The sequence below is a fragment of the Neophocaena asiaeorientalis genome, unplaced genomic scaffold (genome assembly GCF_003031525.2).
Source record: "Neophocaena asiaeorientalis asiaeorientalis breed wild unplaced genomic scaffold, Neophocaena_asiaeorientalis_V1.1 scaffold197, whole genome shotgun sequence".
NCBI classification, from domain to species: Eukaryota; Metazoa; Chordata; class Mammalia; order Artiodactyla; family Phocoenidae; genus Neophocaena; species Neophocaena asiaeorientalis.
The window spans coordinates 3,729,381-3,742,447 of NW_020174703.1; the positions used below are offsets into that span (position 1 = coordinate 3,729,381).

General features: G+C 38.0%; 1 protein-coding gene across 1 annotated transcript in view; it reads right to left on the minus strand.

The window, feature by feature from the left end:
• Positions 1–8,331: 8,331 nt before the first annotated feature.
• GABRR3 (gamma-aminobutyric acid type A receptor subunit rho3) overlaps positions 8,332–13,067 on the minus strand; it is a 72,813-nt gene continuing 68,077 nt past the window's right edge. The window contains exon 10 of the mRNA XM_024759235.1: positions 8,332–8,634. Coding sequence (XP_024615003.1) covers positions 8,332–8,634 — 303 coding nt within the window. The remainder of the gene's footprint in view (positions 8,635–13,067) is intronic.

Below are 13,067 nucleotides of genomic sequence, written 5' to 3' on the forward strand. Positions count from 1 at the left end.
AGCCACCGATTTGAGAAGAGAGTGAGCTAAAATCCTAGGAGCTTATTGTGAACGCTCTAATTAATGCTCTTGAGCAGTAAATATATTTTAGACATTTATTACTGAAGAATGCAATGACTGTGTTTCTAGACATTAACAAAAGTTACGTTTGCTTGGCCAACAATTGTGCATTAATGCCCCTCAAGAGGAATGCCGAGTGTATGTGTCCTGTGATAGAGACCCATTTTTCTGGGCTAGATTGCCAAATGTATACAATGATGCATTTAAAATTGTGCAATGAATACGCCCAAGGGAAGTGTTAGCTGTCCTGAACGTTATAGATCAAATGGAAGAAAGAAAGCAATGTCTGAAAAACTGGAGACTCAGAAGAAGGGAATTGTGCAGATTTATTCTGTTCATTTACAGATTTGTCTTTTTTTTTTGCATCGATTATATACAGAGTATATCATATATCAGAAGTAGAAATGTTAATCCAACTGTAGTATTTTGCTTAAATAATAGCTACAAATTCCCAAAGAACCACCTAGGATAGTAATCTGTTCTAGATTTTGAAAATATAATCCTAGAAAATTTTACCCCCTTTAAGTCAAGCTTAAAAACTATTAAATGAATACTTATAAATTGTATTTATGGTTTATCCAATTAAACAGAGAAAGTTTCAAAATAAATTATATTAGCTCAATTTTGGACAGTTTCCTAGAAAAATATAATCCTTGGAAAGTTTTGATAGAACTGAAAACGTTGTATTAAGAAAATAGAATGAAGTATCCCAGAATTAGCCTGCCCATGAGGGAAGTCATAATAGAGAAAGAATTTGCCTTTAAATCTTTTGCACCCAAGAGGAAAATAAGTTTCTAGAACAGTATGTTATTCACAATAGAGAACCAAAACCAATGTTATTGGTAAACAAGCAGGACGTTATTTGTCTCTTCACCTGCCATGAAATAATTCAAATCATTTTAGTTCACTTTATGGTAAAATAAATGGCAAGACACTGAAAGTAATACACCATTTAATTTATTTCCCTTAATTCAATCCCAGAAATCAAAATAGGATGGGAAATATTTCATACTTCCTATCAAGAACTTATCTCTAAATGGAATCTTTTTCACAAATACTCAACACAAAAGCATGCAAACTGTCAATCTACAAAATGAATGCTGATCATTGGAGGGTTTTCTACTTACCAAACATTTATTTAATACCCACTTGACCTAATTTACTTGGTTCAACCAAAGTTACTACAGATTGCTACGGGATACATAAATTTCATTCAATTTTTTCACTCAATACCAAGTCTGTAAGCATCTTCAGTTGTTTTTAAATGGAGAGCCCTCATCCCTTCATGGATGTTTTTTCCCTTCTTTTGATATCCTCTTTTCAGAACCCAGGTAGCGTAGTGTATATACCTCTAATTTAACATCCATTATATTTATTATTTATTGTAGCTGTCATTTCACTGTTCCTACTATGCTGTGCACTCACTGATGGCAGGAATGTCATTTTGTATTCATTTTTTAGTACGTAACACCAAATAAAATACCTAGTACATGTAGGAGGTCAATAAACATTTGGTGAACAAAGGTAACTAATTAAATACCTCCAAAAAGCTATGAAAGCTATAACTACGAGATGCTACTATTGAAGATTAATGTATTAATCTAACATTAGGATGGGAAGACTGAGTGATGTTTAGATTTTTTGTCCCCCCTTGGTGTCAATAACATATATGAAACTTAATAGTAAAATAGGATGAAAGACTTGATTGGAGATGGAAGAATGAGGCTCTTCATGGGAATCTCAGCTGTGTGAGTGACCATGGTGCCACCTTGATGCTGATATTCTACCTCAGAGGGATTCACCACTGTTAGGTAATCTAGCACTAAGGAACAGACTCTCCTGGAATTATTGTGATAGTCCAGCTTTATTCCTCAATTAAATGCAGACAATTTACATTTAGAAAGCAAGGAGAATCTAAATGAAGCATTTACAAAGCCCTTCCCTATGGAAACTGTATTTCCATACTCTGCGTGCCTATTACTATTATTTTTCTTTAAATCTTTGAGTATAATTGCTTTACAATACTGTGCTAATTTCTGCTGTATAACAAAGTGAATCAGCTATACGTATACATATATCCCCATATCCCCTCCCTCTTGCGTCTCCCTCCCACCCTCCCTATCCCACCCCTCTAGGTGGTCACAAAGCACTGAGCGGATCTCCCTGTGCTATGTAGCTGCTTCCCACTAGCTATTTATTTTACATTTGGTAGTGAATAAATGTCAGTGCTACTCTCTCACTTCCTCCCAGCTTAAACTTTCCGCTTCCCGTGTCCTCAAGTCCATTCTCTAGTAGGTCTGTGTCTTTATTCCCGTCCTGACCCTATGTTCTTCGTGACCATATTTTCTTTTTTTTTTTTTTAGATTCCATATATATGTGTTAGCATATGGTATTTGCTTTTCTCTTTCTGACTTACTTCACTCTGTATGGCAGACTCTAGGTCCATCCACCTCACTACAAATAACCCAATTTTGTTTCTATTTATGGCTGAGTAATATTCTGTTGTATATAAGTGCCACATATTCCTTATCCATTCATCTGTTGAAGGACACCTAGGTTGCTTCCATGTCCTGGCTATTGTAAATAGAGCTGCAATGAACATTGTGGTACATGACTCTTTTAGAATTATGGTTTTCTCAGGGTATAGGCCCAGTAGTGGGACTGCTGGGTCATATGGTAGTTCTATTTTCAGTTTTTTAAGGAACCTCCATACTGTTCTCCATAGTGGCTGTATCAATTTACATTCCCACCAACAGTGCAAGAGGGTTCCCTTTTCTCCACACCCTCTCCAGCATTTATTGTTTGTAGATTTTTTGATGATGGCCATTCTGACTGGTGTGAGGTGACACCATATTGTAGTTTTGATTTGCACTTCTCTAATGATTAGTGATGTTGAGCATCCTTTCATGTGTTTGTTGGCAATCTGTATATCTTCTTTGGAGAAATGTCTATTTAGGTCTTCTGCCCATTTTTGGATTGGATTGTTCGTTTTTTTGATATTGAGCTGCATGAGTTGCTTGTATATTTTGGACATAAATCCTTTGCCAGTTGCTTCGTTTGCAAATATTTTCTCCCATTCTGAGGGGTGTCTTTTCGTCTTGTTTATGGTTTCCTTTGCTGTGCAAAAGCTTTTAAGTTTCATTAGGTCCCATTGTTTGTGTTTCCATTTCTCTAGGAGATGGGTCAAAGAGGATATTGCTGTGATTTATGTCATAAAGTGTTCTTCCTATGTTTTCCTCTAAGAGTTTGATAGTTTCTGGCCTTACATTAGCTGTTTAATCCATTTTGAGTTTATTTTTGTGTATGGTGTTACGGAGTGTTCTAATTTCATTCTTTTACATGTACCTGTCCAGTTTTCCCAGCACCACTTATTGAAGAGGCTGTATTTTCTCCATTGCACATTCTTGCCTCCTTTATCAAAGATAAGGTGACCATATGTGTGCAGGTTTATCTCTGGGCTTTCTATCCTGTTCAATTGATCTATATTTCTGCTTTTGTGCCAGTACCATACTGTCTTGATTACTGTAGCTTTGTAGTATAGTCTGTGGTCCGGGAGCTGATTCCTCCAGCTCCTTTTTTCTTTCTCAAGATTGCTTTGGCTATTCTGGGTCTTTTGTGTTTCCATACAAATTGTGAAATTTTTTGTTCTAGTTCTGTGAAAAATGCCATTGGTAATTTGATAGGGATTGCATTGAATCTGTAGATTGCTTTGGGTAGTAGAGTCATTTTCACAATGTTGATTCTTCCCATCCAAGATTCTTCCAATCTCTCCATCTGTTTATATCATCTTTAATTTCTTTCATCAGCGTCTTATAGTTTTCTACATACAGGTCTTTTTTCTCCTTAAGTAGATTTATTCCTAGGTATTTTATTCTTTTCGTTGCACTGGTAAATGGGAGTGTTTCCTTAATTTCTCTTTCAGATTTTTCATCATTAGTGTATAGGAATGCAAGAGATTTCTGTGCATTAATTTTGTATCCTGCTACTTTACCAAATTCATTGATTAGCTCTAGTAGTTTTCTGGAAACATCTTTAGGATTCTCTATGTATAGTATCATGTCATCTGCAAACAGTGACAGTTTTACTTCTTCTCTTCCAATTTGGCTTCCTTTTATTTCTTTTTCTTCTCTGATTGTGGTGGCTTCAACTTCCAAAACTATGTTGAATAATAGTGGTGAGAGTGGACACCCTTGTCTTGTTCCTAATTTTAGAAGAAATGGTTCCAGTTTTTCACCATGAAGAACGATGTTGGCTGTGTGTTTGTCATATATGGCCTTTATTATGTTGAGGTAAGTTCCCTCTATGACTACTTTCTGGAGGGTTTTTATCATAAATGGTGTTGAATTTTGTCGAAAGCATTTTCTGCATTTATTGAGAGGATCAAATGGTTTTTATCCTTCAGTTTGTTAATATGTTGTATCACATTGATTGATTTGTGTATATTGAGAATCCTTGCATTCCTGGGATAAACCCCACTTGATCATGGTATATGATCCTTTTAATGTGCTGTTGGATGCTGTTTGCTAGTATTTTGTAGAGGACTTTTGCATCTATGTTCATCAGTGATATTGGTTTGTAATTTTCTTTTTTTGTGACATCTTTGTCTGGTTTTGGTATCAGGGTGATGGTGGCCTCATAGAATGAGTTTGGGAGTGTTCCTCCCTCTGCTATATTTTGGAAGAGTTTGAGAAGGTTAGGTGTTAGCTCTTCTCTAAATGTTTGATAGAATTCGCCTGTGAAGCCATCTGGTCCTGGGCTTTTGTTTGTTGGAAGATTTTTATTCTTTTTTTTTTTTTGGTGGTACACGGGCCTCCCACTGCTGCGGCCTCTCCCGTTGCGGAGCACAGGCTCCAGATGCGCAGGCTCTGCGTCCACGGCTCACGAGCCCAGCCACTCCACAGCATGTGGGATCCTCCTGGACCGGGGCACGAACCCACGTCCCATGCATCGGCAGGCAGACCCTCAACCACTGCACCACCAGGGAAGCCCTGTTGGAAGACTTTTAATCACAGTTTCAATTTCAGTGCTTGTGATTAGTTGTTCTATTTTCTATTTCTTCCTGGTTCAGTCTCGGAAGTTTGTGCTTTTCTAACAATTTGTCCAATTTTTCCAGGTTGTCCATTTTATTGGCATAGAGTTGCTTGCAGTAGTCCCTCATGTTTCTTTGTATTTCTGCAGGATCAGTTGTTGCTTCTCCTTTTTAATTTCTAATTCTTTGATTTGAGTCTTCTGCTTTTTTTCTAGATGAGTCTGGCTAGTGGTTTATCAATTTTGTTTATCTTCTCAAAGAAACAGCTTTTAGTTTTATTGATCTTTGCTATCATTTCCTTTGTTTCTTTTTCGTTTATTTCTGATCTGATCTTTATGATTTCTTTCTTTTTGCTAACTTTGGGGTTTTTTTTGTTCTTCTTTCTCTAATTGCTTTAGATGTAAGGTTAGATTGTTTATTAGAGATTTTTATTGTTTCTTTAGATAGGATTGTATTCCTATAAACTTCCCTCTTAGAAACGCTTTTGCTGCATCCCATAGGTTTTGGGTCGTCGTGTCTTCATTGTCATTTGTTTCTAGGTATCTTTTGATTTCCTCTTTGATTTCTTCAGTGATCTCTTGGTTATTTAGTAGCGTATCATTTAGCCTCCATGTGTTTGTATTTTTCACAGATTTTTTTCCTGTAATTGATATCTAGTCTCAGCGTTGTAGTTGGGAAAGATACTGGATATGATTTCAATTTTCTTAAATTTACCATGGCTTAAGTTGTGACCCAGGATATGATCTATCCTGGAGAATGTTCAATGAGCACTTGAGAAGAAAGTGTATTCTGTTGTTTTTGGATGGAATATCCTATAAATATCAATTAAGTCAATCTTTTTAATGTATCATTTAAAGCTTGTGTTTCCTTATTTATTTTCATTTTGGATGATCTGTCCATTGGTGAAAGTGGGGTGTTAAAGTCCCTTAGTATTATTGTGTTACTGTCGATTTCTCCTTTTATGGCTGTTAGCATTTGCCTTATGTATTGAGGTGCTCCTATGCTGGATGCATAAATATTTACGATTGTTATATCTTCTTCTTGGATTGATCCCTTGATCATTATGTAGTATCCTTCTTTGTCTCTTATAACAGTCTTTATTTTACAGTCTATTTCGTCTATATGAGAATTGCTACTCCAGCTTTCTTTTGATTTGCATTTACATGGAATATCTTTTTCCATCCCCTCACTTTCAGTCTCTATGTGTCCCTAGGTCTGAAGTGGTTCTCTTGTAGACAGTATATATACGGGTTTTGTTTTTGTATTCATTCAGCCAGTCTGTGTCTTTTGGTTAGAGCATTTAATCCATTTACATTTAAGGTAATTATCAATATATATGTTCCTATTACCATTTTCTTAATTGTTTTGTGTTTGTTTTTGTAGGTCTTTTCCTTCTCTTGTGTTTCCTGCCTAGAGAAGTTCCTTTAGCATTTGTTGTTAAGCTGGTTTGGTGGTGCCGAGTTCTCTTAACTTTTGCTTGTCTGTAAAGGTTTTAATTTTCCTTCAAATCAGAATGAGATCCTTGCTGGGTAGAGTAATCTTTTTTGTAGGTTTTTCCCTTTCATCACTTTAAATATTTCCTGCCACTCCCTTCTGGCTTGTAGAGTTTCTGCTGAAAGATCAGTTGTTAACTTTATGGGGATTCCCTTGTATATTATTTGTCGCTTTTCCCTTGCTGCTTTTAATATTTTTTCTTTATGTTTAATTTTTGATAATTTGATTAATATGTGTCTTGGTGTGTTTCTCCTTGGATTTATCCTATATGGGACTCTCTGCATTTCCTGGACTCGATCCACTATTTCCTTTCCCATGTTAGGGGAGTTTTCAACTAAAATCTCTTCAAATATTTTCTCAGACCATTTCTTTTTCTCTTCGTCTTCTGGGACCCCTATGTTTCAAATGTTGGTGTGATTAATGTTGTCCCAGAGGTCCCTGAGACTGTCCTCAATTCTTTTCATTCTTTTTTGTTTATTCTGCTCTGCAGTAGTTATTTCCACTATTTTATCTTCCAGGTCACTTATCTGTTCTTCTGCCTCAGTTATTCTGTTTTTGATTCCTTCTAGAGAATTTTAAATTGCATTTATTATGTTGTTCATTATTGTTTGTTTGCTCTTTATTTCTTCTAGGTCTTTTTAAATACTTTCTTGTATTTTCTCCATTCTATTTCCAAGATTTGGGATCATCTTTACTATCATTACTTTGACTTCTTTTTCAGATAGACTGCCTGTTTCCTCTTCATTTGTTTGGTCTGGTGGGTTTTTACCTTTCTTCTCTATCTGCTGCATATTTCTCTGTCTTCCCATTTTGCTTACTTTCTGTGTTTGGGGTCTCCTTTTCACAGGGTGCAGTTTCGTAGTTTCCATTGTTTTTGGTGTCTGCCTCCAGTGGGTAAAGTTGGTTCAGGGGCTTGTGTAGGCTTCCTGGTGGAGGGGACTGGTGCCTGTGTTCTGGTGGGTGGGGCTGGATCTTGTCTTTCTGATGGGCAGGGCTGCATCAAGTGCTGTGTTTTGGGGTGTCTGTGAACTTAGTATGATTTTAGGCAGCCTCTCTGCTAATGGGTGGCGTTGTGTTCCTGTCTTGCTAGTTGTTTGGCATGGGCCATCCAACACTGGAGCTTGCTGGCCGTTGGGTGGAGCTGGGTCTTAGCGTTGAGACGGAGATCTCTGGGAGAGCTCCCGCCGGTTGATATTACATGGGGCCAGGAGGTCTCTGGTGGTCCAATGTCCTGAACTCGGCTCTCCCACCTCAGAGGCTCAGGCCTGATACCAGGCCGGAGCACCAGGACCCTGTCAGCCACACGGCTTCTGAAATGTAGTCACGTTCTCCATTTAATTTGCAACTCCCTGTAGAAAAATGATTAGCCAACAATAAAGACTGCAGCCAGGCAGCGCTCTCTGTCTCTGTCTGTCTCTCTGACTCGCTTTCTCTCTCTCTGTATACGGTCTAGATGTCTCAGTAACCCCTTACTATCGCAAGGCTGTGTCCTTAAGGCAGCTTCTGGCGTGGGGGAGGCAAGCAGAATGTCGACTCTCATTGATGGAGCCAAATTCTCCTAAGACCTTAAACTCTTTCCTAGATGTGAATCAGTTAACTTTCAAATCTTCTTTGGGCCAAGAGAAGTGACTGGCTGACTCCAGTGTAATCTAGTACCATCCAATTTATAGTTAAGAGTTGGTGGTTTTTATTGTTGTTTTTAACATAATCTGACTCCAAAACAAATTTTATCAACTGGGCTTTCCTCTTCACACATAAATACTCCAGTAAAACAAATTAAATGTAATGTACACAATGGGAAATAAAATCCTTGAATAGGTGTCAATGACATGGTTGTTCTCCAAAATGATTCTACCAACCTGCCCTCCTAGCAATTTTCTTCTCTTTATCGGAGGTGAATCTGTGCTGAGGTTGCCTGTGCATCTTTCTTGCATGGAGTCCTCTTCTGAGTGTAGAGAAAAGGATGTCTGGTCCGTGTCAGTTGTACTGTCATGGTAACAACCATCGAAGGCCATGGCTTGAGCTGCATCAATACTGTACATTCCAGAAATCTGACAAAAAGACTTTTGTTATGGTTTTAGGAGTTGGAATTACAGTAAAAATCTAAACAATCAGATTTTAAAAATAGTTTCAATAAATACTAAGAATGTTTGCTTATTTTAAAGAATAGAATTCTGGTTTTGCTTCTGGTGTCTGATGAAAAGTCATTTTCATAATAAATGGAAAATATCATCTTAGACATCCATTTTTAATAGGGATTTAGAGAGAGAGAGATTTGAGCATTATACAAGTAAATGTATCACAACTATAATTGTCAATGTTTTCTAATTTAGTCCAGGCCTGACAGACTGTTACACTCAATGTTTTTTTCCACAAAAGGGAACATTGTTTCAAGTTTTCCTCTTTGTTTCTGAGTAGTATGAATCGTTTGCCCTAAGTTTGTGTGTTGAAATTGAATATGATTTATCAGAAGAGCAATATAAGCAATTGGACTTGTTTTTCAATGTATTTTTCCTCTTTAGAGAAAACACACCAGTATGCCTAATCAGTGTGGGGTTTTTGTCCCAAAACAGAACAATATCATCTGGTGATCCATTTTTGCTTGAATTTGGGGTGGAGATAGGGAATGATTTTAGCTGCTCCTTTAAAATGCAAATTGACCAAGCCTTCCCACTTTTGCTGAAAAGTACCTTTAAATGATACTAACATAGCTCAATTAAACAACTTGAAATTGGTGTATTTTTTTGAAGGAGTGAGTTATCAATGCTTTCCGGCTCCATTGCTTGACTGAATCTAAACCACTGTTTTTCTTTAAGGTTTTACTCTGCGGGAGATAGTGGTTCTCCCTGATACAGAGCTGTGTCTAGGAAGCAGCTGTTACTAATTGCTTTCTGAGAAAACAAAATTTCTTTTTTATCTCTAGGGAAACTAAAAAATGAACAAATATGGACAGACTACTACTGGATGAAAGTATTCATAATTCAAATTGGAGGCTGCAGAGTAAATTCTGCCAAAATGTGTATTTGGTTCAATACTGACTCAAAAACCTAATATTTTACTGAATTCAAGAGACATAAGGACTATTTTGTGCAGTCAGTAAACTAACCAGGGACCCATACTCGAATTATGTTTTCCCTTTTTGTTTTAGTTGTAGAAACTTCTCATAGTAAAATGAAAATGGGTAAAATAAACATGAAACGACATTGAGACTGAATTACTAACCAATAGCCAATAATAACACTTATATCCAACTCTGGATCTGAGGATAGAATAACTATATACTGTCTCCTTGGTTTTCTTTTTCCATTATGATAATTTAGATCTATAAAATTGGTTAAACCTTGCAGTGCACAATTTACCAGTAGGCTGCTAATGTCCACAAGTTTGTAAGTTGGTTGTTCCAGTAGAAACAACTGGTCTTTAATTTTTCACTCCAGCTTACAAATAAGCACAAAGCCAAGGCATATTATATCTAAAGTACAGATGTGATGGTTTTAGGCTGAGCTCTAAGTCCTAGAATTAGGAAAACATTTGGATGAAGAATAAGAAAGAAAATAGCTTCCTTTTTCCTTTCTGGGCAATGGTCAATGCTAGGGACAAATTTTCCATGGACCTTACTGTTCTCCCATCTCTTGGTATCTGGGGGTGGTTGGGACAGGTGTGTGATGGTGGTGATCGTGGTGTTAGAAGGAAATGAGCTTTACTTAACTTCATGATTTCATAGGGAGGAACTCCATAGCCTAACATTCCTGGTCTTTCTCATCATCCCTCAATCACTCTACCCTAGGGGTTTGGAAGAAGGAACTGGCATGTGTGGTTTTAGTCCTTTTGGAGTCACTTTAGGATCTGCATTGGTGTCCAGGTTTGTTTTCTGAAATGAGGTAAAGGAGACTGTCCTCACAGGGAAATCCTGAATTGTCTAGCTTCGCCAGTGACCAAGAGAGTAAGTACACTGAATACAGCAATGAAATATTAGTAGGACCCCCTGCTCACAGATCTAAGGCAATTTCTCTAAACTGCTTTACCAATAACAAAGGTAACATTATCACATCCATCTGTCTGGCTCCTACATCTCTCTCTCTCTCTCAGACTGGTTTCCCAACTCACATACAGAGGGGAGAGGTATCATTGATTAGCCCTCAATCCTACAGACATATCTTTTTTCCCTGCATCTCACCAGAGCATCCCACCCCTTTAAAGATCTCTCATCTCAAACAGCCTGTTCCCACTATCCCTTTCAAAACTGCTACTCCTTCAGAGAATATGCTCTGGGCACTAATCACAATAAGAACGTAACATTTGTGTAGCACTATATGGTATGCAAAAATGTTAAATGCATTTATTATATCATTTGATCTTCACAACAGCTCTGTGAGGTAATAGGGAAGAAATTCCACCATTTTGCAAATGCAGAATGAGGTTTAGGAGATAGCCTGGCACACGGAGCTAGGATATTAGGTTTGGCATCACTTCTGACTCCAAATCTGTGCTCTTTCATTTGTACCACAAACATATGAAGGGCAAGTAGGACATTTCTTTGAGATAATTGCACCTTTGAAGGAGAATGCATAGAATGGTGGTTTCCAGAGGTTGGGAGGAGGGGGAAATGGGGAGTTGTTTAATGGGTACAGAGTTTCAATTTTGCAAGGTGAACACTTTCTGGAGATTGGTTGTATGGCAATGTGTATACTCTTAATACTATGAAACTGTACACTTAAAAACAATTAAGGGCTTCCCTGGTGGCACAGTGGTTGAGAGTCCGCCTGCCGATGCAGGGGACACGAGTTCGTGCCCCGGTCAGGGAAGATCCCACATGCCGCGGAGCGGCTGGGCCCGTGAGCCATGGCCACTGAGCCTGTGCGTCCAGAGCCTGTGCTCCGCAACGGGAGAGGCCACAACAGTGAGAGGCCCGCATACCGAAAACAAAAAAAGAAAACAAAAACAATTAAGATGGCAAGTTCTATGTTATGTATATTTTACTACAATTGAAAATAAAAAATAATTTTTAAAGTGAACAATGCTTATTAATTCAAAAGAATATCTTCTGGGGTACACAGAAGACTGTGAACAACCCAATCAAGTGAAAAGAACATGCAGGTAGTGTGAGCACATGTGCTTTGTGGTGGGGTGGGTGGAGGTGGGGAGTCAGAGGACTAGCTAGAGGTGGCCGAAATTACTACAGTGCCTCTGTCGTGGGTTCACCACTCCCCACATGAAAACAAAACAAAACAAAATAAAACAAGAACAAAATTCTTCTCCTCATCACACATTTATCTCTTTCACTTCACAGCTTATCTAATCATGGCTCTTCACAGTGTGGCTATGGATTGGCAGCAGCCAGGGCTTAGAAATGCAGACCCTCAGCTCCCACCCCAGACCTACTGAATGAAAATCTTAACAAATCCCAGGTGATGCGTACATGCCGATTACTGCATACTCGTCTAAAAGCTCCTGATTTTCTCACGCCTGCATAGCGGTCACTGTGGGTATGCATGTGACAGAGACTCATACTTCCATGCTGTCAACAAAAGAAACTAAAGCATCTGCAATGAAGCAAAATCAGTTTCTGTTACAGCTTTGACTCAAAGGATATGAAATAAAAGACTGAAGTAGCATTACAGGAGATCTGAGCTGCGACTGCAGCTCTGTTGGTTGTGGATCTTTTGGCAAATCACCAGAGATAATCATCTCCGCAAGGCCTACATCATGGAGTTGATATGAGGGCTCAGTTCCAGAAGAGGATATACAAATGCTCTGGAAAGTATGAAATACCCTCACTAGAAATATAAAAAAATATTAAATAATGTTTTGGGTGTGTATAGTCATTGTAAGAATTTCTTAAACCGGTGTGAATATATCACATTAAAATTGCACATATATATATACACATATACACACACACATATATATAGCAAACAAATTGATTTGATCAGTTAGGTTTCTGAAGTAAAACATCATGTGTCAGTTCTCGTAATAACAGGAAGTTGGTGCCCCACTCCTTTGTGAAATGAAGCAGGGAGAGAGCAATCTATCCAGATTGATAATGTCCCAAGGAACAGGTGATAACATTCAGGCCCAGAAGGTACCTTATTCCCAGTACACTGTGAAGAGAAGAACCTTCCCTCGTGCTCTACCACTCTCCCGAGTGACTAGAAAAGAAAAATAAATCCTAGCTCTTGGTGGAGATCGATCATTGATTGGTTGAGAGCACAGCCTTTGGAGTCAGGGTGCTCCAGAAACAAATCCTGATTCCTCTTAAGCTGTGTGACCTTGGTCAAGTTACTCCCCCATCTGCTCCTATTTCACCTCCGTAAAATGAAGGTGATAAAGTACCAACCTCTTGGAGTTACTCTGAGAATTAAAAGACATAATATGTTGGATGGTTAGCACAATGCCAATATATAAGAAACACTCATTAAATGTTAGCTATTATTATTATCATCATCATCATCTACTTGAAAGGATGTGATTTGTACATCAACCC